Source organism: Muscardinus avellanarius (genome assembly GCF_963383645.1).
Source record: "Muscardinus avellanarius genome assembly, chromosome: 1".
In the NCBI taxonomy this organism is placed as follows: Eukaryota; Metazoa; Chordata; class Mammalia; order Rodentia; family Gliridae; genus Muscardinus; species Muscardinus avellanarius.
The window spans coordinates 464,083-489,934 of NC_137786.1; the positions used below are offsets into that span (position 1 = coordinate 464,083).

At 55.9% G+C, this 25,852-nt stretch overlaps 1 protein-coding gene across 5 annotated transcripts; it reads right to left on the minus strand.

Moving 5' to 3' along the window:
* Positions 1-3,348: 3,348 nt before the first annotated feature.
* Positions 3,349-25,813, minus strand: BRD9 (bromodomain containing 9; the record flags this gene model as incomplete). 5 transcript variants are annotated; one of them, XM_080692508.1, is made up of 16 exons in its annotated part: positions 3,349-3,449; positions 4,475-4,642; positions 7,147-7,249; positions 8,058-8,096; positions 11,559-11,670; positions 13,665-13,797; positions 15,307-15,402; positions 16,444-16,519; positions 18,090-18,222; positions 20,119-20,231; positions 20,822-20,932; positions 22,597-22,741; positions 23,387-23,447; positions 25,178-25,310; positions 25,454-25,668; positions 25,762-25,813. In XM_080692508.1, the coding sequence occupies 16 exons, from the start codon at positions 25,811-25,813 to the stop codon at positions 3,349-3,351; spliced, it is 1,791 nt and encodes a 596-aa protein (XP_080548634.1). The 5 variants fall into 5 exon arrangements, with proteins under 5 accessions (XP_080548634.1, XP_080548633.1, XP_080548631.1 ...); XM_080692507.1 differs by having other exon boundaries at positions 20,119-20,234; XM_080692505.1 differs by having other exon boundaries at positions 20,119-20,294.
* Positions 25,814-25,852: the final 39 nt, after the last annotated feature.

The window sequence follows — 25,852 nt, forward strand, 5'->3', positions numbered from 1 at the left end:
GTGCAAGCCTTTTACTGTCCCTTCGGCTATGCGTGAGCATGGGAGAGTGCAAGGCATTCTAGGTTTCCCTCCCCAAGGCAGCGTCCCCTGGCTCCCTGGAGTCAGCCTCAGTTGCTCAGCCCTGCACTTGAGCGTGGCCCCAGCTGGGCCTTGTAGGTGCAAGGGAGTGTCTGGGGAGCCCAGGGAGAGCGGGCGTTAATCGTGAAACAAGACGAGCTACCTGGAGGGACCAGGTGCTGTAGACAATCCCGTGCACCAGAAGCACAATTCCCAACACAAAACCCACAGCAAAGAACCAGAAGAAAGATGAGTTCAGATGTTGAAGCAGCACTTTGGAAGAGTGACAGAGGGCTCACCACAGACCTCAGAGCTGTAGCAAGGGGAAGACAGAAGCACCGTGACAGGACAGCCGAGCGTCATACACAGGGGCCCCTCAGCCTCAGGAAGCCGTGTCCACGTCGTGCCATGGCCCCCTAAGCAGACCTCTCTTCCGAGCGTCAGCAGACAGAATTCCAGCCAGGGCAGGAACCACACCGTGTGTACACCAGCAGCCTTGCGGGGCCCAGTGGCTGAGCCTGGCTGCCCTGCGCAGGCCCCCAGCCTTCTCCCGTCACAGGAGCTGAGCTGTGGAGGCGAGAAGGACACACACCTCGCGTGGCGTTGCTCCGTTCCACAGTAGCATGGAACCTCAGGCACCTCACAAAGCAGGGCCCTGTGACCGTGGAGACCGCTGCGCTCCGGGGGAGGGGAGCATGGAGGAGACCGGCTGCTCACCAGCCTCCTCAGGCTGCCCCAGTCCTGAGCGGCACCTGGAAAGCCATTGCCACGGCCCCTCTATGGGAAGCCCTGGGCTTGCGGGCCTCCTGGCCTCCAGCCTCGAGGGCTCGAGGAGGCCGAGGCTGCTTCCCAGCTCTTCCCCTTCCACTCCATCCAAGCGGCTGTTTACTCCAGAAGCTGACACTTGTGCTTCGCACAGGATGTTCAAGGCAGACACACCACCATGAGCTCTCACAGGCTGCCCTGCTGGTGGCCGCACGTCTGGCTCGCTCAGTCTTGGTTTTTAGCACATGAAGCTCCGTGGTGACTGGAAAAGCTGTGTTCTCAGGCTGGCTGAACACCGTCAATAGCATCTCTCCTCACAGCCTTCTCCCATCACCACCTCAAATCTTGAGCATGAGATTTTCAGTTTCGGTGTGGGTCCAAAGACACTGAACACCATGTGAGCCCACTTCATGCACCGTGGGGCTGGGGTGGGAGAGTAGAAGAGGTGTCCCTTCCCACTCATCACGGGCCCTCTGGAGTCACCACCTGAAGGCCATCGGGCTCCGCTGCCTGAAGCCCCTTGGCAAGTGGGAGGCCATGCCGGGGCATACTGGAGCCACAGGACGAAGACCAGTGGACGTGAGGCCTCCAGGCCAGACAGGCACAGGTCCCAACTTGGGCCGCTGTGCTGGGTGGCACCCTGCCCACACACTGCTGCAGGACGAGCGCCAGCTGTTCCCAGGACACATCCCTCTCTCTGAAGCCAGGCATGGCTCTAGAGATGACAGCTCCCGAGGGCTGAAGTGAGCAGTTCTGGCACATCCACATCCTTAGTGGAAAGAGGCGTTTCCATATGTTTCAAGAACCCAGAAGACTGGCCTGCCACCAAGGTCTGCATTAGGTGTGCACTCTGAATGTGTTGAGGCAACCACCCGGCACATACCCCAGGCACACCCAGGGCTGCACACGCCCACACCTGCACACGCCAGCATACCTACACAATGCTCTACCTACACAGCACACACCCATTCACACACCTGTGTACACCCCACACACCTGCACAAACCCACACACCAGCATATACCTGCACACCTGGATACACATGCATACACACTCTTCACACCCACTAGCAGACCTGCACACTCTATATTCACACCTACACACATCCACACCTGCACACAGGCACACAGCTACACAAATATAGACACCTGAACATACCTGCACCCCTGCACACCCACATCCCACACTGGCACACACACCACATACACACCTGCTCATCTCAGACCCAGGCTTGGGAGGACAGCCTGCTCTTCAGCTGCTCCCGTGTTGAGCCTTTGAGCACCAGCCTGCACAGCACTGGGGGAGAGCTGCAGTCACCCCTCTGTGGGTCAGGCGAGGAAACCAGCACCCAGGGCTTTTCTGCAGCCAGCCAGGAGAGACGGCCACATTTACGAGTCTAGAGCAGAACTGGGAGATGGGGCGCCTGCCTCAGTTTCCCCAGGGTGCTTTGGGATGATGTGATCATGAGTTCCACACCACCGAGAGGAGCTGTGTTGAGGCAAAAGGGTCAAGGGGTGGCCCTGGGCTGGAATAGAGCTGGACCCTGCCCCATGCGTCAGCAGGTCTGCCACCAGCCTGTTCCCTCGCCGGCAGGAGGCGTGGAGGGTGGGAGGGGAGCCATGCAGCCGTGCGGCCACACCCCTGCAGTCTGTCCTCACCTGCCCCCAGGGAGACGACTGCCCCACGCCGACCCCTCAGTCCAGAGGGTGTGCTAGCCAGCCACTCACCTGGCGGCACGCAGGGAGCATTTTCTGGCTACTGTGCTGCCTGCAGGTCCATCCAGATTGAGCCCTGCTCCCCAGGACTGAGTATCGTCTGCAGCAGCCTGTGACGAGATCTTAACTGCTGTGTCTCCATGAGGAGGGAACAGGGCACCCAGCAGGTCTGCAGACATGGGTGCACCTGATACCACAGCAAGATAGGATCACCACACACTCTACCATCTCAGAAGTCTCTTTATTAGGATCTGTTTACAGTATTCCACAAATACAAACAGTACCCAGTAAACACATCCAATTAAGAGTGTTTTATAGCTCTGAAAGTTTCATCCTAACAGGCAGGATGGATCCGTTTTCCAGTGGAACAAGGTTTTCCTTGGGCTCAGCGATCACACAGGAGATGGCAGCTGCCCACTGGCCTGGTCCATGCTCCGCACTGCTCCCGAAGTGCCTGCAGCATACCTGGCACCACAAGCCCTGGCAGGAACGGGCAGGGCTCACAGTGAAGACAGCCCACATCTGTTCACCCCATCAGTGTGCATGAGCTGGACTGACCCGATGCTGGGAGACTGCACACAGCCGAGCGACCGCTGCACGCCCCTGGCGCTGTCTCAGCCACCTGGAGCTCGAGGGACTGCGTGGCGATGCGGTCTCTGTGCTGCTCACATGAGCACAGACAAGCAGCCTCCCCCGGCTGCTGCCTACATGCCAAGGGTCGAGACAGAAGCCTGTCTCATGAAAAACTATGTGCAAATAAAACTCAAAACAAAAAAAGAATGGAGAAGAAACCCGAACACTGTCTACAAGGCTAGTTCTTGGCAGAGGCTGCAGGTTCCGGAGACTGAAGAAATTCGTAAGGGTCGTGGGCCACATCTGGCTGCTCCCCAACACTAAGGCGAGAAGGGCTTCCTGTAAATTTGAGAAAAACATGGCATTTCAACACAGCGGATCTGCAGTGTTCTTGGGACGCGTGTGTGGCCGCTGTCCTTCACTGGCTCTAGGGAGCAGCTTATCCTGGTGCCACGCTGACCCACAGCTGCCCAGACCTGCCTCAAGCGCTACCTGGGGGATGGCCCAATCACCAAGTGGCCAGGACTGAAAACATTGGTCCTCCTCCACACAGCTCTCAGCCGGCGCTGGGGCTGGTTTTCCTTGGAAAAAAAGATTCGCCCTGCCCACAGATGATTTATCTTTACAGTGAGGGCTAAAAAGGAACGCTGAGGCTGGGGTGCAGCTCGGTGGTAAGTGCCTGCCCAGCGTGCGTGAGGTCCTGTGTTCCAACCCAACACCGAGTAAAAGAAGGAAGGAGCCGGGCATGGTGGGCACACTTGTAATCCTCACGCTTGGGAGGCAGAGACAGGAGGATCGCGCAGGTTCGAAGCCAGCCGCGCTGGCTTAAGAGACCCTCTTTCCTAAAATAGGTCTGGGAGTGTAGCCAGAGGTAGAAGGGTTCCATCCCCAGTACCACAAAAAAAAAAAAAAACAAAAAAAAAACAACAACAACAACAAAAAAAAAAAAAACAAAAGAAGAAAAAAAAGAAGGAATGAACAAATAAATAACCAGGAATGAGTCCATGAGAGAATGGCACCAGGGCACAGCCCAGCACGTTCAGGAGCCACAACAGTGTCCCACGCGGAGACCCAGTCACTGGAACTCAGGCCCCAGGACAAGTAGGTGCCAGATTTCTCCAAGAGGAACCGGAAATCAGGCCCACCAAGGCAGACTGCAGGCTGGAGTGGGAGAAGAGGCCACGAGGACAGGTCGGGGCCCTGACCACTTTCGGCTATTCACCGTGGCTCAGCATGTGTGGAAGCCCAGGGGCTGCACGGGGTGTAGAGGGCAGAGGAAGGGCCATGGATGACGCGTGCGGCCGCCACCACACACAATCCCACTGCCGGGCTTGGCCCTCCATGGCCTGAGCCAGGCCTCCTACCCGGGGGGTGCTGCTCCTTCTCAGAGGCGTTGGACAGGGAGCTGAGGTTGGAGGATGGCCTAGAGCCCCCTCGTTCTGCCTGCGCTTCATGAAGGTCCTGCAGGAGCTTGGTGGTCTCGTCCAGGTTCAGGTGGCTGTCATCGTGGTCCAGCTCCTTCTTCACTTTCCCTGCGTGGACAGAGGCGTTCAGATGCCACTGAGCTTGGCCAGCCAGTGCACAGCCAGCACTGCGGATGGCTGCTGACTCCCTCCCTTGCAGGACACAATCAGGCTGCAAGGCTGTGGCTGGGGCACATAGCAGAGGCTGCCAGCTCCAGGACAGGTGACAGGGCTGGGGTGGGCTGAGGAGCAGGCCCCAGGGCCCCTGTTCAGGGAAAATGCCAAGTAGAGCCTGGCCCCTGGAGCGTACGGGCCACAGTGAAGGGCCCAGCAATGCTGCCCCCAGCCATGAGCCACAAGAAAGCCAGATGGAGTGTGGTGGGGCCTACCACCCTGGGGCTGGAGGGGCAGCCACAGGGCTGGGTGTGCCAGGACAGATGAGCTGCCTCAGAGGACATGACCCAGCCAGGAAGAAATCCCCACACACCCTGCTGCACATGCCAGAAGCTCACACACCTCTGTGAGCCCATGGCCCCAGCCAGCAAAAGCGAGACCTTAGAAGGGCATGGCCCAACAGAAGCCTCCTCTGCCCCATGCCAAGCCTGGCCAGGACTCTCCCCAAGACCTGGAAAGAGCCCAAGGGACCCAAACCCCCACTGGCCTCAGAACACAGGCCATCACATTCCAGATGTAGTCCAAACCCAGCACCCAGAGCAAACTGGTATCCAGTGACCATCCAGGAAACATGACCCAAGTCCGGGGACAGCAGAGGAGATGGGGCTGGCAGGCAGGCAGGAGTGCAGATGACGCCTGGAGGTGCTCCAGGCATCCAGAAGCAGAGGGTCATGGCCGCGGGGGTTGGGAAGGGAGATGAGCTCAGAAAGGCCAAACAGCCTCCAGAGACAAAAAGAACCACGTCTGCGGCAGGAGTCCACCCAACAGATCGAGGGCCCGTGTGCACAGAGAGGAGGTGGGGCAGCAATGTCGATGCCCTGGGGTAAAACCAGGGCCCTGAAAAAGGGTGGCTGCTGGTGGTGGAAGAAATGACAACTAAAACTCGCCATGTTTTATAACAGCTAGAATCCTCGGAGCAAGAGCACGACAAGCAAACCAAGGCACGTCACGGCCACTGCTGAGAAGCAGTGAGAGGATGCGTCCTACAGGTGTCGAGAGGAGCAGCTGGGTGCGGGAAGCGCTGCCACCAGCGGGGCCCCACCTTGCGGGGCGGCATCCCTGGGTTTGGGTCCTGGGAGAGTTTCTAACACCGTTAACTGAACTGTGAAAGCACAGCGTGGACCATGCCAACCCTGCTTCCCCGCTGGGCACACGCCAGGCCAGGTGCCGCGTGGCCTCCTGACCAGCCCCAGTGCAAAGCCCCCGGGTGGGCACGCCCAGGTGCCATCAGGCTACGTGGAGGAGCGAAGCTTGCTCCATGTGACTCTCTAGGGAGGGTCTCTTGGAAACTCACCCTGGTTCCCTCTGGACTCGCCAGGCACCTGCGCCCTCTGTTGTTTTTACCTCTTGCTGTAGAGATTACAGCTGGAAGGATGACCAGGTGCGAGTCCAGAGGTCCCCCAAGAGGCAGAAGGGCTGGTTCTTGGGGACCACAACACAGGTGAGAAAAGAGGACAGGAAGGTGGCAAATTTTAATCTAATCATACGGAAGACTGTACGAAAGGCGACGGCCTAAACACGCTGACCGCAAGGCAGGCGCGGGCCGTACGGGAGCTTTGCCACTGCACTCCCTAAGGCACTTGCAGAGTCTGCCCAGGAGTGAGGCAGGGTCTCTGCTGGCCCCGTCCACACAGGCCCATCACTCTCTGCTCTACAGGACGTGTGGGGCATCGATAAGGCTACCAAAAGAGACAGTGAACACGTCCTCAGACACTGCTGTGCGCCCTAGGGAACCTCTGCGAGTGAGCAGGTACATCCAGTGAAGGAGGCAGGGAAACAACCCGTGTACCAGGCCCAGGAGGTGGCGTGCTGGACCTCCACACCGCGGGGTGCCGCAGAACGGAGCTGCCACGCACAAGGGCACGTCCTCAGAGGACACTCAGGACAGGTGATGGAGATGCTCGCCCAAACCTCCCAGCAGCCAGGAAGGGATGGCCCTGAAATCCGAAGGAGACCAGGCGGGCCGGTCGGGAGCCCCTGCCGATCCAGACCATGGCTAGGCCAGCCCCTCACACACACACCAGGCTGTCCGGGCCATGACACAAGCCTCCCTCTTCCTGGGAACCCGACCACGTGACCAAGGGGCTGAGAGGAGAGCAGACTGGCTGCCTGTACCACGGCACGGCCCCGACACCAGAGCCTGGCTCTCCCCACACCCTGGTGCTGCGGTGGACGCCGGGGGGCGGGGGGCTCTTATCTAGTGCAGCTCTGAGACCCCACAGGAGGGGGCCCAGTGAAGACAAGTCCCAGAAGGTGTTTGTCCATGCTTCTAACAGCTATCAAAGGTCCCCACAACCTTTCCGCAGATTCAATTCATTTTCTAGGGTGGCCCACAGAACCCAGGGACAACAAACCTTTATCATACCCTCGCCATGGGCCGAATGCCAAGTGCGACTCACCCAGAGAGCCTAGCATGGAGACGTCCAGAGAGACGTCAGAGTATGTCCTCATTGACATGAAATCCAGAACAGAGCCGCTGCCATCCGCTAGCGAGTCCCCAACCTGCAAAGATGAGACAGACATCAAACTTCCATGAATAAACAGGAAGCAAACAATGTCACTCAATGTCGGCAGCCAACCTCACCATCACCTGCTAAATCTGAGCCCACTTCAATACAGGATAAGACCAAACTGTAGCCAAGGGACATCAGTTTCAAGCTCACAAATGGATTCACAAATCCATGTCCAAGAAAAATCTACTCAGAGAAAATAATCCTTTGCTAACCTTTTAGATCTCCGGTCTATGGGAATGTGGGAGACCTCATGCCACAGGTAGACACAGCATGAAAGGCCCATGACCTTTTCCAGGAGCATGGGGTAGAGTCAAAGACAAGGCCTGCTCTTTGCTTCTGGGGCAGCTCCCCTCAGGCTCCCTCTGCGGTTCCCTGCAGTCAAGCTCTGCCTTGCCCTCTGCTGCAGGCCTCTCAAAGTTCACAGGGACTCTGACGTAAGCCCGCACCTGACTGCTCAGATGCATGTGCTGCGGCAGGAGCCATGTGCCGGCCAGTGGGCAGGCCCTGTGTCATGACCAGCCCAGGCCACAGGCCCCAGTGGCCACTGCCCTCCCCAGGAAAGCATCTACGGAGTTGGTGCTGACCTTCCTTCACTGGACCTGGAAGAATGTGCCATGGCTTGACCCGCCCCTAAGGTCACGAAGACGGCACAAGGGAGAACGCACTGCCACTTAATGTCACTCACTGAAAGGAACCAGTTCCTGAATGAAAGGCCCAAAGCTGTTGCCACCCAGCACAAGGCAGCACGGCCTGAGTCCCAGGCTCAGGCTCTGGACTCGCCTGCAGAAGAAACTCACCTTCACTTCGTCTGGAGGTCTCGCGGGAACATCTCTCCTCTGCAAGACAACACAGGCAGCAAACCAGGCTGTTTGCAAAGTAACGTTACGACAAGGGCAACTTGTTCGCATTACATGCACATGCACAAAATGATGATTGCCGTTTCGTCAGCACTGGAGACCCGCTCGGGCGCTAGCGGCTGCAGGTCGACCCACCTGCTGGGGGGGGGGGGTGTCCCCTCCAAGCATGCCCCAAAGCCAGTCATGGTGTGCACTTCTACACCTGTGATCTCTATCGAAATGCTTCTGATATGATGTCTCACTTACATTGTGATTTTTACCAACTTTAAACTTTAAATGTTGCCATTGTTATAAGTCTACTGCTTCAATCAAGGGTTCTTTAACATTATACACTTTAATACTGACATCATTTAATTCTACAGCACACTTGAAATTATTCTATTCTAATGCAAGTTTACTCAAAAAAGCGACAAAGCCAGGTATGATGGTGCACACTTGTAATCTCAGTACTTGGGAGGCTGAGACAGGATGGCAGGTTCTTGGCCAACCTCAGCTACTTAGTGAGGCCCTCTGCAACTTAGTGAGACCCTGATTCAAAATAAAGAATAAAAAATAGGGCTGGAGGTGTAGCTCAGAGGTAGATGCCCCTGGGTTCCATCCTCAATACCTCCAAAAAAAAAGCAACTGAGCTGGAATCCAGAGTTACTGGCAGACAGTGCCAACCCTCTCAGAGGCACAGGGAGCAACTCCCCTTCCTGCTCAGACTGACAGCATGTGCAAGGCTGGTGTGGAGGCCAGCTCCCCACCGGGAGGGCCCGACCAGATCGGCTCCCCACCTGGAGGGCCTGACCAGAGCGGCATGTTCTGGAGGACTCAGTGCTCCGATGTGTGTGGGTAGGCAGAGGAAGGGCACCCTGTAGGACTCCAGGCCAGAGTATTCTCAGAACCCACATGGATGAATTCACCCAAACTACCCCGCCACAGCAGAGATCTCCTTGGACCATCAGAGGAGACCCCAGAACCACTCCACAGTTTGAAGGCCAAGTAGCCCAAACCTGGCCACATGGTATCATGGGATCTTAAGGAGCTTAACTTTCTGTTAAAACCAATGCCAATACTCTTCAAAAGACAATAAATTCTTCTCAGTCTTGTTGAATAGAAATAAATTGTAAGCACATATCTAATTTAAATTTCTGGTAACCATATTAAAATTGTTCTTAATGTGCAATTAACTGTAATATGTTTTACTTACACAACATATTGAAAACATTTTTATTCTAACATGTAATCCATATGAAATATTTAATAGGAACTGGGGTGTAGCTCGGTGGTAGAGTGCTTGCCTAGCATGTGTGAGGCCCTGGGTTTTGTCCCCAGCACCAAACAGTAAAAAATTAATATTCTTACAATTTTTTTCTTACATTAAGTCTTTAAAATTCTAGTTTAGTTTATACTTAGGTGACATCTAAATTCAGACCAGTCATTCAAATGTCTTGGTGGCCACATGGGGCTGGAGACTATTTACTAGATCCCAGGAGTCTGTCTCCAAGCAAGGCAAATTCACAACGCCCTGCATCCAATTAAATGATGGCCTGTAACCAGAGGGAAATGGTCAAGAGAAAAGATCCGGAAAGGACGGAGGGGACAGACTTAGCAAACGAGGACTTGAAAGCAGCTGAGATAAGTATCACAAGCACGCTCAAGGGTTTAAAGGAAAGCACGAACATAATGTAAGAAAGAAAAAAAGCAAGAAAGGAACCCAATGAATTCTAGAGATGAAAACTGTAAAATCTCGAGTAAGAACCCCAGTTGCTGGGGTTACAGTAGATTTAAATAAGACATACGAATGGTTTGGTGAACTTGAAGCCAAAGAAACAACCTATTCGAACGAAAACAAGCAGCGCATACACACACTAAACAAAGACAAGAAAAGGAGAGTAGAGCATTAGTGACGACCGGAGGAACCCGAGACGCTAGCATGGGCAGAGCTCCAGAAAGAGGCAAGAGCAGAAAATATTGGTTACTGGCTAAAATCTATCAACTGACAGACCCAAACTACCCAACAAACTCCCGGCAGCAGGGTGCACGCACAGGAGAGCTCAGCCAGGGTCCCCAGGTGGCTGGTGAGCACGGAGGGCACAGTCGTGCCTGAGAAGCAGGTGAGAGGTGCACAGCACGGGCGAAGGCTCCGGTGAGCCAGGTGGGGTGCCAGAGGCACCTGGCAGGGCACCCATCCAGGACACACTCTTTTCCTTCTTTAAAAAAGTAAAAAATAAAACTTTTAAGCTGGCTGTGGGAGTGCACGCTATGACCCAACACTTAGGAGGCTGGGGCAGGAGGACTGCAGGCAGTGCACAGTAACACAAGGCCCTATTTCAAAATAAAAATTAAAGAGGGCTGGGCTCAGTAGTAGAGCCCCCCTCGGTTCAATCCCCAGTACCACAAAATAAGTAAGTGAACAAAAATAATACTAATTAAAAAAAAACTGAAAAGGCGAAAGCATCCTTAGCAGTTGGGCACAGTGGCGCGTGCCTACAAATCTGACTACTTGTGAAGCTGACATAGGAGCAGCGCAGGTCTGAGGACAGCCTCAGCAAGGAGAGACCCGGTTTCAAAATAAAAAATAAAATAGGGCTAGAGGTATAGCTAGGAAGCGAGTGCCCCTGGGTTCAATGCACACCTAATACCATACACATACACACTTAAAACCCCTCAGCCTGCCAGCATAGCAGGCTGTGGAGAAGCTGTCGGAGGCTTGGTTTGCTGATCTCAGATTTTAATGAAAAGATCACAAACAGAAATAAAGACAGAAGCCGGGCGTGGTGGCGCACGCTTGTAATCCCTGCACTTGGGAGGCTGAGACAGGAGGACTGCACAGGTTCACAACCAACCTCAGCTACTGAGTGAGGCTCTCAGCAACTTAGTTAGACCCTGTTTCCAAATAAAATACAAATTAGGTCTGGGAGTGTAGCACAGAGATAAAGCCCCTGGGTTCCACCCCCAGGACCACCAAAAAAAGAAAGGAAGAAAGGAAGAAGGAAGGAAGGAAGGAAGGAAAAGGAAAGAAGGAAGAAAGGAAGAAAGCAAGCAAGCAAGAAAGAAGTGACTACAGGTCGTCTTCCAAAGTGGCAGCCAAATGTCTGGCAAGGCGAGCATGCCCACCCAACGCCACGCAGGAAAGGAAGGCCAGTTTCAGAAACAGGCAAACAGACTTGCTCAAGCAAAGAGAAGAGCTCTGCCAGCAGGAGTGTGCTATGAGGACAGCACAGGAGTTCTTTAGGACCAAGGAAAAGGATGCCAACGAAAGAAATGTGGGCAGAGGCGTCTCTAAGGGCACCAGAAGCATAGGCCACGCACAAGCTTCCTAAAGGGAAACGTAGACTCACAAGGGAAGAACTGCTGGAGACCACCCAGGCGCCAGTGGGCTGCGTGGGCTCCTCCCACAGGGGCAATACAGGCTGGGCTGGGAGCATGCACCACACTGCACCCCACACAGCCCACCTGCTTCAGCTGGAAGAGCATCCTCGAGTGGTCTCCACCTGTGATCTGGTCCAGAAGGTCATCCACCATTTTCTTGCTGTAGCTCCCAGCATCCTTCACAAACTCCTGTAGGCTAGAAGAGGACCACGTGAGAGAACAAGCTCAGAAGAGTTGTGTCTCATGTCAAGACTTTGCTGCCCACCAGCATGGCGGTCCTGACTCCAGAACCCGCTCACTGCCCTGTCCGACTTCCTCCAGGGCTGCTGCAAGGACGCTTTCACTAGATCAGATTTTTCAAAGTGGTCCGTGACCACAAATGGTCAAAAGATCTTCAGGGAAAACAAGGCTGGTAATGGTACACACACACACTTACAATCTGTGTGAGTGTACAAAACACACTACTTAGCTTGGTGAAGAAGGGCTGCTCACATCTACTAACTCAGGATTCAAACAAATGTAGACAATGGTGGGTGGTCTAGCAGACAGGGTGGTGTGGGGGGAGAGCCACACATGCAGAGGGGTGGGTGGGGGGATACATGCACATAGACCAGGTGGTGCAGGGTGAGCCCACCCATGCAGAGGGCTGGTGTGAGGTGAGATCCATGCATACAGATGGGGTGGGTGGGGTGAGATCCATGCATACAGATGGGGTGGGTGGGGTGAGATCCATGCATACAGATGGGGTGGGTGGGGCGAGATCTATGCATGTAGGTGGGTGGGGCGAGATCCACATATGCATTCTGGGATCATGTACATTGTCAGACCATATGACTGCATTAGCTTGAACAAAGTAAAATAGCAATGAAGTTTAAGAAGTGGCAGGGAACGACATCCAGTCCTAGAATCAAAGCACCCACTGTGGCTTCACGAGGGCTCCATAGACTTCCAGAACCTCAAAGGAGGAGGAGCAGGGCTGCTGGCCCGGAGCTAACCCAGAACAAGTGAAACACACCGACAACCAGGGGGCCTCCATCAGAACCTGACCAGGATGGTGGTGGGCAGAGCTGCAGATAGAGCCCGGGTGTCACAGGCCTTCCCTCATGGGCCGCCTGCTCCCTAGTGCCTCCTCATGGTAAGCTGGTGCCATGGCGGGCCATCGTGTGTGGCCCAGGAGTGGGAGGGAGGCACCAACCTAAGAGCCTGGCAGCACCTTGCCATGGACGCAGGCAACTGGGGTCCTGGGGCTGAGCACACAGACGCATAAGCGGAGCAGGGCCTCCTGCCTCCTTGTCAGAGGCTCCACAGCACAGGGCCACCTGTCCCGGGCTTCTCACTCACCACACCACCTCCCGTGAGACACTTCCTCCTCAGTTTACACTTTCACTTCCTTTTTGGTCTCAAAAATCTGGGCCAGGTACTCATTTTATTAGGGGCTAAATAGTGCTTTGTTTATTTTTCAGATTTCATTTCTTGGAGGTAAGCAAAATTAAGTTATATTGCCCATAAGAAAGTCACAAATTCTCCAAGGATGACCCACTTCTTTTTTGTCCCAATAAAGAAAAAATACACACAAGAAAGTTCTACGGAAATGCAGTAGTGCACTTGTGGTTTTAACATTACATTTTAGTTCCTGCTGTGGGCTGAACTTTTTTCTCCTGACCCCTCTCAAGCTCAATCTGAAGCTCCAACCTCAGCTCCTCAGAACACGACTGTATTTGAAGAGGGGATCTTTAAAGAGGTGTTACAGTAGAACAGGGTTGTTAGGGTGGGCTCTGACCCAACATGACCTGTGTTCTAGAAGAGATCAGGGTGCAGGTGCACATGAGAGCACATGGGGAGGAGTTGGCATCCCTGCAGAACCAAGGCAGCAGAACGCTGGAACTGGCTGCAGCCTCAGGACTGAGAGAACCAATGTCTGTGAATCAGGCCTGGCTGGCACTCTGTCAGCGGTCCCAGCCACCGAGGAGGACCTTCCGGTGCACCGTGAGGCAGAGCGCCCCACATGCTCTGCACCCAGCTGATGCCTGGGTCATCACCACTGGAAACTGCAAATGAGGGCCCTCTGAGGACAAGGTGATCTCTGCAGCTGCTGCCCAAGCGCTGCCTCCCACAGCTCACTGTCACTAGGAAGGTGTCCACACTGCACACCAAGCGGGGCTCCCAGACGGGCTGTGAGACAAGGCTTACCTCAGGGCACACTGCACACCTGTCTCGTCTCCGTAGGCCGAATACAGCAGTTCTGTCTCATCTGATTTTAAGTCACCAAATACGGAGTTGTTCTGCATTGAAAGCGCAGTGCTGGCACTGGAGAGGAATGTGACTGGAAGGGAGAGAGCAGAGGGACCGTCAGACGACGCTCGGACGCCCGGCACAAGCCGACCTGTTTCTCCTGGGCCGATCCCTGGCTTGTGCGCACAGCTCAGCCCATCCCCGAATCTCTTGCTCCAAACACAGTGGCAGTGGTAAGAGACACCCATGGATGACCAGCAGCACCCACTCAGCAGCCCTGCTCTGCCTCAGTGGGCCAAGACAGTGAGGGCGTGCACACTCTGGTGTCGGTGCGGCAGAGGGCCACAGCCAGTCAGTTCACGGGTCCCCTCCAGCAGGGCTGGCAGGAGCTGCAGGTATTCTGTGCAGTTCGAGGTTTCTCGACCGCCACGAGAACACTGCTGAGGGCCAGGTAATCTGTGGCAGAACCCCTGGCTGGTCCCCCTCAGATGCGTGTGGCACACTCTCCCACCACGTGATAATCAGAATACCCTGACAGAGCCAACTGTCCCTAAGGACAACACTCTGCACCCTACTACTAAATAGGGGTGGGGACGAGTGCTCCCCAACCAAAATGTGAAGAGCAGCAGCGGCCAGACAGAGGGCAAGGTGGAGCCCAGGAGGACTGCGCGTCACGGAAGGGCTGCCTGACAGCAGGCCACGCAGGGGAGGCCAGCACACAGAGCCATGAAGGAGCCTTCCAGAATGGGTCTCAAAGCCAGCCGGGCTGGGGAGGCACCAGGCGGTCGCCTAGCAGGAGCGCGGCTGAGGGAGACAAGCGTGGCAGGCAGGAGCATGCCCCATGCAGTGACCCTCCAGAGAGTCTCCTGGCCACCGTGCAGGAAGCAACAAAGGGGAGGCGGGCAGCACATCCTGACCCCCAGAAGATGTCCTGGAAAGGCTCCAGGGTCAGCAAATATAAGGAAAACTAAGTCCAGGGGTGCAAACTGCAGTGCAAACTGTACCTTTCTAAGACTTTCCCACACTTTACAGTTAGAATGAAAGGTCACTGAAGCACATGGCAATGTGGACCACGGATGGCCAAGGAAGGAGAACACTGAGGGCAGACTCACAAGAAGAATCTGCCTGCTCAGCAGCCGCGGCACAGGGACGCACATCAGAACAAGCCTGCAACACATGCACAGCATGAACGTGCACACACCAACACACTACAGCACACTGCAGGCGGAAAGCCGCATCCTGCTGCCGGCACTCAGCCTCTGCACTGAGGTGCCCCCAGGTGGAGGAGGCATACCCCACACTCCCCACAGGCGCCAGGGCAAAGGCTGTATTGTGGGCAGCAGCAGTGGCCCAGCCCGCAGGCTCCTGACCCGCCGCCCTTCTGGACAAATCCGAGACATCACCAGTGAGGAGCAGACAGCAAGAGGGACTCACCCATGAGACTGTCTCAATCTGACTATAGCTTTGGGATGAGTCTGGAAGACGCCATCACATTGAGGACCCTAAAGGAGGCTTGGTGATCTCACCGTCTGCTGCCACCAGGCAAGGCCCAGCCACCCCCCGCTGCCGCAGCTCCTGCCCACCTGCTGCACTCACCCACCTTTGCTTCTCCGTTCGTCTTTGAAGCCTAGTGTCGTAAAGCCCGGGAGCAGCTTACTGGAGAGCGAGCTCAGGTCCACAGGGTGCGTCTCCTCTTCTGCAGGAAGACAGAGGAGGGTGTGAGCAGGGCCGGGCCTCAGAGAGCGCTGCATGTCTTCTCTACAGCACAGTGGGTTGATGACCATTTACAAATGCAAACTGTCGCTCTCAAAACTATGTTCTGATGATGATCACCTTCCAGTTCCCCAGAGCCGATATGCTGAGAGATCTCTGGTGCTCACACCAGAGGCACTTTCTAACACTCCCACACTGGTCACCCGCTGCTTTGCACCCTCACTCGACATGTCCACAGACGAGGCAGTGGCCCAGCCCGCAAACTCCTGACCGCACATCTGTACTCATAGGCCTGCACATGTGGATCTGAACAGATTCCTCCATTCCTGACTACCTGTATCTCCATGCTGTCTCTCTAACCTGAGAATAGATCACTTCGTTTATTCTACTGCAGAGAACACTGCAGTTCAGGTAGGTAAAGATTAAAAAGGTGGGAGAAAACAGAGTAAGCCTGCGTATCCAGGGCTGCGTGAAAGACCGCCACCAGGCCCATGCAGCCATGGGAGCTGCCCACCTGTGCGGACAACACGTGGGCAAAGGAGGAAGCCCGAGCCACCTCTGCTGTGTCTGACCCTCCCTAAGCACTGCGGGTCACTCAAAGACAGAGTTTGACCACTCTCCCAACCAAAGACGAGCACGGAATGCTTCTTGGGACCCAAGTGCGCCCTGGCACAAGGGACCCACACTGGTTCTCCCAGGGCCCTCTTCTGTAGCCACTTTTGAACTTTAAGGAGCACAAGTCGGCACTCTGGTTCTGAGGAAGAAGTGCTCACGGAGCTTAGGGGCAAAAGCCCTGCGTGTGGCTTCAGCAGAGTCCAGCCTTTGGCAGGCTGCTTTGCCACCTGCCGGCTCTGCTCCGCCATGGGTGCTGTCAAGGGCATTTGCAGGAATAGGAGGCCCGACGGCTGTCTGGCAGTCCCTCTACCAGCACTGTGGACATGGACGTGGGATGTGTGCTGCGTACTGAGCATGGCTGGAGGTCAGGACGTGCACGCAACAGGGAGCAGGCTGCGTGGGCACCCACCGTCGGCGTCGGGCTCCGCTGCGTTCACCACACTGTAGAGCAGGCTCCCGTCTCCAAGCCTCTTCAGGTAGCCCATCTGCAGGAAAGAGCACCCACCTGAGTGCACCCCTTGAGGGCTCACGCCCTGCGCCTGGAGACCAGTGCCTGGCCTGGGGGAGCCCAGAAGCCAGTGCCGCCATGTCAGCCACAGCAAATACCAGAGACGCTCTCCCCCAGGCCCCTGGGTTGAAGACGGGCCTGCACATAGCCGAACACACTCACAGACAACAAAAGAATCTGACGCTCCTTGTAGACCCTTCCTGAAGGGCAATTGTAAAACAAAAATCTTTACCCAGAAACAAACAAAACTGTTCATATGCCAGAACAAAATGAGATGCATAAGCCAGCTGGTCGACAAGCACCACACCACCGTGTGGAGACCCCTTGTGGGCTCATGGCTCACTAGAAACCCACCACAGACACCTCCACTCCAGGCCAGCCAGAAGACCCATGAAGAAGCCCCGTGTGGGGAGGGGAGGCGGAGGCTGGGCACGTGGGGAGGGGTTCCAGCAGGAGGACCTGCCTATGCAGGGGGCAGGTGGCCGCCGGGCCTGAGCACAAGGACAGGATGCAGGAGAGTACCAGCCGGCTGGGCCGTGTGGGGCACCGGCAGAGGGGGAGGCAGGCATGATGGGAACGGACTGAATACACAAGTGGAGGGCAGCGGGCCAGGCTCCTCACTGCAAGCACAAACACCGAGAGAAGTGGAGTGGGCCCAGGGTGCCGGCACAGAAGCAGGGATTTGGGTGCAAAGCCTGGTCTTCAGTAAGGGCAAAGGCTGTCAATACAGCTCCCTTCTAGGGCCACATGTACAAAACATGTGCAGATGTGCACACATCCAAGTGTACTCCTGGCTGTGCCGAGGGCCTCACACAGCACCCGGTCTCAGTTTCTAAACAATGTCCTCCCCTGAAGGAACCAGGGTGCCTTAGAGAACGGCAGGTTCCAGGCCTGGTGCATAACACCGGCAGAGACCAATACCGCCCCACAGCAGTGCAAAGTCAGCCACCACAGGGCCAGTCATTCCCAGCGTCCAGAGGCACTGAAAAGGAAAGCAGGCAAACTGGCTTTCTGTGCTTCATATCTGGGGTACCCCAAACGCCTCACACCAGCAGATGTGCATTCTGAAGTCCTAAACAGACCTCGTGCTTTTGATCAAGACCAAGTGCTAAGACAGAAAGAACCCGTGTAGATACATCAGGTCAAGCAGAGGACCTTGGGCTGCTTTCACTGTATTCTCCCTCTGGACGGGAGAAGTGGGCCCAAAGGGCAGCAGAGCCTGACAGGAGGAGTGGGCGTCAGCAGCTCCCCCACCACACCAGAGCAGAGCTGAGGACTGGCAGCAGCAGTGATGTGAGTGGCTCCCTCAGCACCAGCGAGTTACTGCGGTGCAAGCAGGGACCTGGACGGGGGAGGGGGGGCAGTGAGATCCACAAAGCCCATCCTTACTGCCACGGGGCTCAACCTGGGGGACTGGAGTGGGCAGGGCCCCCGCCACGCCACCAAGACGAGGCGACAGGCCAGTCAGGGTGCAGCACAGTGAGGACACACCCGTCCACCCGGTCGGTCGTGGTGGCCCTTCTGGGAGAAGTGGGCCACAGTGGTACCTTGCCCCCAGGGAGAAATCGATTGATCCTGTCGCGAGCCTCGTCGGCGGCATGCTCCACCAGGGCCAGCACGTGCTCCTCAGCAGTGCTGTCCGTCAGGCTGCAGGCGTTCCCCTCAGGCTCGAACATGCAGCTGCAAGGCAAGGTCACAGGCCGTCACTGAGGCAGAGCCTCCCCACATCAGGTCCCAGCCTGGCCTCTACCCACACACCACGCAGAGGAGGCCGGGACACGAGTGCCCCTCACCTCTCAAAGCACTCCTCTTCCTCTAGCCATGGCAAATAGCCCTTCTACTAGAAGCGGACCAGCCAAGGGGGCCCTCTGTGCTTCTCATGTCTAAGGTGAGCACGTAAACCACCTTGGAACAGCTGGATATGAAAACAGCCTAGTCATCAACAGTGCATGAGGAAGAGTGCAGAGACCATTCAGACTGCATGCTGCTCCCGTGGCCACTGCTGCTGCCACCAGCAGGCTGCAGGGGGCGCCAGGGGGGTCTCGAGCCTTCGCGGGAGGCAGTGAGCAGTGCCTGCAAGGAGTAGCCCTCCTGCCCTGCAGGTCCACGTGGCCAAGGGACCTGTATCCAGGGCAGCCCCGACTGACTACCCTGCTCAGCCACTAGCACAGCAGCACGGCCGTCGTGAGTCACAGCTCACAGCTGCTCAGCGCGGAGCGACGTTAACGCGTGATCCGTGACACAGAGTGCCTGCAACAGCGACGTCAGTGCCCACACCCGTCTGAGACCTGAACTCTGAGCAAACACCGCTACCTCCCTCTGTGTAAAGATCCTCAACGCCATACATGAGGTGGAACCTCAGCACAAAGATCCCTCACCAAATCAGGGCACCGAGGAGGCCGGAAAGCCTGGCCTTCACGAGGAGAGAATGTCAGGAGGTGTCGGCCCATGGACCCATGCTAGGACGTGCACTCTTCTGTCCTCTCAACCTTGGGGCCTGAGGGGCTGGCCTCGGGACTGGTCACCCTGCTTACTGCCAGACGGACGTATGCAGTGGACACAACTGTCCCCCTGCCCGTCACTTGCACAGCCACCACTGCCTCTTTTGCACAGCTCAGTTGAGTCCTACACACACAGCTTCAAAGTAAAGGCAGACTGGCCACACACTAGGCATGCTTTTGTAAGGAAACAGAATAATGGAGGGCCATGACTGCCTGGGCTTTCCTCAACACTGCTTAAAATCAACTAGAGCACAAGCGCTGCTTCGGCCTCGGTGCTCGGGCTCCACGAGAAACCTATGGCTTGGGACAGCGGAGAGGCCTGGAGGCTCCTGGGCAGCAGCTGCCTGCAGTGCTGCCTGCTTCCTGCAGTAGCCCGGCTTCCTGACACCAGGCTGCCCTCCACTCTGCTCCAGCAGCTACCAGCCACAGAAGCAAGCTCAGGGAGCCCGTCTCAGGATGACACTAACTCCCTTGGTTAGTGCTGGGCACGGAGTCCCATGCTCAGGGACGGGCACAGCCTGGCCACCAAGGTGTCACACAGAGGGGACGGCCAACATTAACAGACAGCACATGCACAGGCAAAATGGCAACCAGCTGGCAGCGGTGCTGTAGGGCTGGCCGGAGGGCCTGCCACGCTGTTGTCCAGCCTCGGCCAGTCGGGGAGACAGCCTCAACCCTCCAGCCTCCTGTGTCCACCAGTGTCCACACGGCCATGCTGGCAGCAGGTCATGAACTGGTGTGGTAGGTGACCACCTTGCCCCACAGAACGGCCCCACAGGACCAGGACCCACAGAAGCCTTCCATGACACGGCCAACGCCAGCCACACAACACGGCACCTCATTCTCCAGGCAAGCGGGGGAGGGACAGCCACTTCCCTCTGAAGCTCCGGGTCTGGGAAGGCATTTCAGCCCCATGTTCCTGGGTCCACCCTGCTGCCTTGTGGGATGGAAGGTTCACCACTCCTCCCTCCAGGAAGCGCTACTCCGAAGGCCTCCCGCCTTGTTCGGCTGGGGCGCCTGCTCTCCTCCAGGCTGCGCAGCTCCCACAGGCAGACCTCCCTCCCAAGGGCCTTACCTGATGACTTCTCTACTCGGCTTTTTGGATTTCTTGGCAGTTTCTACTTGCACTGGTACAACCTCAGGGACAGGCTCCTCAACAGCTGTATCCTCGCTGCCCAAGAGAGCTGCCTGCTGAGAGAAATCCATGTCCTGCATAAACGACATGCTGCGCTTCAAAGCTAACAGCCGCTCCTGGAACCAGAAAGGACAGAGCAGCGCTTTACCTCTCCCTCACAGCCAGGGAGCCGTGACGATGGATGGGATGGGATGGCCGCGGCTCACCTGGCCTACCGTGAGCCTCCCAGGCGCTGCAGCGGGAGGGGTGCAGCCCAGTGCAGCAGGCGCCCTCGCCTACCAGGAACATGCTGCCTGCCTCCCGGCACAGATCTGGGAAGACGCTCAGGATGGCCGAGCGGGACAAGCACGTCCCACCTGGACTCAGTGAGACCACCATGCAGAACAAACCCCCGGGGCTGGCTGCAATCCAGTGAGACTGACAGGTGCAGAGCTTCCCACCAACCCTCCATGAGCTGTTACAGCTGAGTGTGAGCAGTGCGGGAAGGGGAGAGTGCCTGGAGGACGGCCTAGGGCGGGTGGGCTGGGGATGGATGGCGCGGGTCATCGCGGGTGATGGAGCGTGTCATCACTGTGAGTCTGGTAGCAGGAAGTTGGAACAGAGCTCTGGCTCTCGGGCTCGCTGTCGCTAGCGGGCTTCTTACTTTGCTCATCATCTTAAAGCCTGCGTGAAGGATCTTCTTAGCCAACTTGTAGTACACAGTGTCTGGTCTGTTATAAGTCATTGCATTATCACACATCAGTTTGAAATCTGCCTGAAAGAAGAAACAAATCAGAGTCTATCAAGTTTGAGATGCCACGTGGATAACAGCAGTTCTTGGCTCTTATCAGAAGAGGCCAAGGGAGAAAAGCTTAAAAAAAATGAGCAGAAACCAATTAAACTTGGCTCTTTGATCTAAAAAGCAATTTTTAGGAACTCAGATGTTCAAAGCTATTCATGGGCCTTTGCTTGCATGGAAAGTTTTCCAGTGAAGAGGTGGCCAAAACCTCTAACTTCCTTCTGAGCAAACCATTATGCATTTTATGAAGGAAAATGTACACATGTCCTGGACTTCCTTCTCTCCCCAGCCCTACTCTCTCTTTGGCAGGAACCTGGACATAACAGCAACAAGGAACACATCTGGGTCTTTTAAGTTGGGGAATGAAGTGAAAGTAGGCACAGTGATATCCTCTATGTATGGGGTTTTTCCATAGAAAATAACTTAGAATTCCATCTCCAAACAGTTGTTCAGAACCATCAGAAAAAGTCTTTTGCCCAATTAAGGTGAGCCTTCCTACACAGCTGTTAACAGGAGTTGTCTGGAAATACTGGCCTGCTGCCCTCTGCACACGCCGCCCACAGCCAGCTGGCCTAGGCATGGAGGGTGGAGCCGGCTGCTGACTGAGTGTACACCCCGCGCGCTCATCAGATCATTTCCTGGTACCACCGTGGCAGTGCCAGCACCCCAGGACAGGACCGAGGCAGTGGAGCCCCCTCCTCGCCAGCCCCGGGCACTCAGGCTCCAGCTGTGGACACATGGCGCAGACCTGCTCAACTGTGGCTGTCGCTTGGTGAGTGGCCACGCAGGGCCGCCCATGGCTAGGGAGCAGAGAGAACCTGTGTAGAGTGCTTACAGAGCCCCGGCCCGCCCTCCTCCAAGGTGCCCCTGACCCAGCCCCCTGGCCCGCCTTCCTCCGAGGTGCCCCTGACCCAGCCCCCTGGCCCGCCCTCCTCCGAGGTGCCCCTGACCCAGCCCCCCGGCCTGCCCTCCTCCGAGGTGCCCCTGACCCAGCCCCCTGGCCCGCTGGACTGTGCTTCTGAGTCACCACACTGTAGTAAACATCTCCAGCAAACAGCAGTAGAAAAGGCAAGCCTTTCCAGAGCCACCAACCCTCAGAAATAACCTAACGCCCATTCCTAATGCCAGAGCTAGCATTACCTGGCATTCCTTCGGCCCTCCCATCCAGCCAATAAACATTTCTAACTCACAAAAATCAGTTAAAAGCTTTGCTTTTAACTCAGGAAGTACAAGTATTTTAAAAACAATAAAATCAAATGTCCAGTTACTATAAGACAAAAGTAAGAATCAGGAAAAATCATTCTTCCAAAACACCCATATTTGGGTCAGTCCAAACTGGGCACATCACTGCCTAAAGGAACAACTCCTGTGATGCCAGCACAACAACTTAATATTTCTAATAGCATGCAGCGCACAGCCTAACTTTTAGACCAAAATAAAAGCAGAGTCATGTCCAACCCATTTCCGTGGTACTATCTGTGAACCACTGCTCAGACAGAGGTATGCATGTGTGCGCTCTCGCGTGCGCTCGCTCTCTCTCTCTCTCTCTCTCTCTCTCTCTCTCTCTCTCTCTCTCACACACACACACACACACACACACACCTCTGTAACAATCACTTCAGAAAACAAAATTAGCTTACCTTAAACTCTGTGACTGACTTGTATTCATTAGCTACAATTTTGTCTTTCATTGTGCCAAAGTCCATCGGATGTTTTATAATCATTGAGTATCCAGGAGCAATCGCATCCGTGACAGGAAAAGCAAAAAATCCATGAGGATCTTTTCTGAAAGCAAAAACATCTTTAAAGTGGACAAACCCTAAAAACCTAGATTTCTAGGTGACACAAAACTCCCCAGAATCCAAAAAAGTTTAATATTAAAAGTAAGTTAATAAGCCGGGCGTGGTGGTGCACGCTTATAATCCCACCATTCGGGAGGCTGAGACAGGAGAGTCCCAGTTCACGGCCAGCCTCAGCTACTTAGTGAGGCTCTTTGCCACTCAGTGAGACCCTGTCTCAAAATAAAGAATACAAGTAAGGCTTGGGGTGTAGCTCGGAGGTGGAATGTCCCTGAATTCCATCCCCGGTACCACAAAAAAAGGGTAAAAGTTAATAAAGTGTGCCTTTAAAGGTTATAACAAGTATTTGGGGTATGGGAAACTTCTACCAGTAGTGCCTGGCTCAGCCCTGTCACACATGTCCAAGACATCCCACTGCACAATCTCAGAGCAAGGCAGCTAAGAAGTTCGAGTCTGCTCTCTGTCCCTGAGGCCTGGCTTTCCCCAGGCAGTGTCTGAACCTGGCCTGTGCCCAGACACACTGGGAGCTTCTTGGTGGAATGTCTGTCTTCACCTTCACTGCTGACAGGCTTGGGTGGGAACATAAAGCAGACCTCACACCACAGAGAGGCCCAAGACACTTGAGGCTCACCTCTGGAGCTGGCGAAGGAAGTGCTCCAGGAGCTGCTGGATGGGTGTGCTCTCATTCTCAGCTGGCAGTGGAGAAAGAAAGAGTAAGTCGGATGCAAAAATCCGAAAGAACTAGGAAGCCCGTGACTCCTGCGATGCTTAGCTTGATGGGAAAGGGATCCCGCAGCAGTCTCAGAACCCCTTGATCAGCAACATGCACTTCCACTCAGGCTGGGCCAGCGCCCACCACAATCAGGCCTGGTGCATCTAGACACCTGCGCAGACAGTGGTCTGGAAAGAGGCTGACCCTGCATCCCCCGACAGCCACTCACACAAGATGCTCCAACCTCATCTGCAGAATAGGGTGGACACACACACACACACACACACACACACAAACACACACCAGCGCTTCCTCTACAGTTGCCACCTACATTTCCGGCCCACGGTCAGCCTGGCAGTGGTGCTCTTGACTTGCCAGGCTAGGTCCCAAACAGAGCGACCCCACACTAACTCCCTTCTGGGTTTGTGTCAGTTAAGCAGATCCGGCTAACAACTCCCAGCAACTGTGCTAAGTACCCAATACTTCATCTGTTGTTTCGTGTTGGACTTGCCTTGCTTGCCAACATGCCCAGCCATTGCCCCTGAGCACCACCTGTTCACCTTGGCATGACTGGCATGGAAGGGAAGCCACCAGAAACAGCATCCTTCCCACCAGGAGTAAAATACAACACTGTCGCCAGTCCCTGTAGATTGGAGGCAGTCAAACCTACTGAGGGAAAGCATTCCTCAAGATACCAATGGCCAAACAGACTGTGAGGTCACGAGCACTGTAGCACTCCCTCTGGGGAACCAGCACGGCCACAGGCTTCTGAGGGGCTGCGTGCTGATGCCGCCAGCCTCCCTCCCATGGCCCTGCTGCCTCAGTTTCCCGGCTGTCTGTGAGCCCCAGGATGCTGCCGGTCACTAAGAGACGCTTGCCCTCCACACAAGTGGGCCAGGCACTGTGAATCTGCAGGAAGGCTGGGGTGGGGGAGGTCCAAGGAAAGACTGTCAGAGGGAACTCGAGACAGACTCTACCCCTGGTACCTGGTGCCTGGGACAGAAACCACACTGAAGACATGCCTCCGGCTTCTTCACGCCAGCCTGCGGCCACTTTGAGTAACCCCAAGGGAACTACCTGTGCCTCCACTGATGTGCTCACCTGAGTGGGATAAACATGGAGCTGCTCTCTAACCCCACTCTATTTGGAGCAGTAAAGCAGAGAAAATCAAAATTTTAGACCCAAAATTGGCAATTTTTTTTCTACAAAGACCAGTCTAAAAAATAGTCCAAGAGTGTGGGTCATATATGTTTGGTCTTGGTGGCACGTGCCTCTCTATAATTCTTTAAAAGTGTACGCCATACATACGCTTGTACAGTTTATGAAAAAAGTTTATAAAATGCCATGAAGCCAGGTATGACGGACTACACCTGTAATCCCAGTACTTGGGAGGCTGAGACAGGAGGATTGCAGGTTCAAGGCCAGCCTCAGCAACTTAGCGAGACTGTTTCAAAAGAAATAAAAGGGCTGGGAGTATAGCTCAGAGGTAAAACACCCCTGGGCTCAATCCCCAGTAACACACACAGGGCCAAGAGCAGTAAGTATTCCAGATGAAGGGGAACCTCTGGTCCAGAGGAGGCTGGCAGGAGCTTAGAAGGGAGAGTGCCAATTCTTTCCCTTCCCAGGAGGCTCCCCAGAGCAAGGGATGGCGAGCCACCTGCACCTTGGGAGGGGCTGGGACGCTGGGCCAGGATCAGGGGCGGCTCTTGCCTGGCTGAGTCCGGCAGGCGCGCACCGGTCGGTCTGGAGGGGGTTCCACCTCCACCTTCTTCCCGGGGTCGAAGTCATCTGCCTCTCCCTCCGTGTCGCAGGGCTCCTTCTCCCGCTTCCGCTTCTTCCCCTCCTGCGGGCCAGGGGAGTGCGCGCTGCGGGGCCGGGGTCTCGCCGGGGAGGGCCTGCCTCCCACCGCCCCGCGGGTCCTGGCTGCCGCGGCCCGGCGGGCCCGCGGCGGGGGCGGCCGGGGCGCCGTCTGCCCTGTCGCTTTACCTTGCGCTTCCTCCTCTCGTCGTCATCAAGATGCTTCTCCTTCTCCGACTTCTTCTTCTTCTTCTTCTTCTTCTCCCGGTGCCGCTCGCGCTCGTGGTCCGACCTGTCGTCGTAGTAGCTGGAGTCGTGGCCGGACCCCGAGAGCTCCGTCACCTCGCTCCCGCCCACCTTGAGCACCAGCTTCAGCGGCTTCTCCAGCGGGGCGTCGGCGTAGTCTGCGGGGGGCGGCGGCGGTCAGGGGCGGCGGGGACAGGGCGGCCCGCCCGCCCGCCCGCCCGCCCCGCGCGGCGGCCCTCCCGGCGCCTCACCTTCGTAGGAGGAGCGCCACTCGGCCCGGTGCTTCTTGTGCTTCTTGCCCATGGCGGCGCGGCGGGGCAGCCGGCGGCCGCCGGAAGTGGC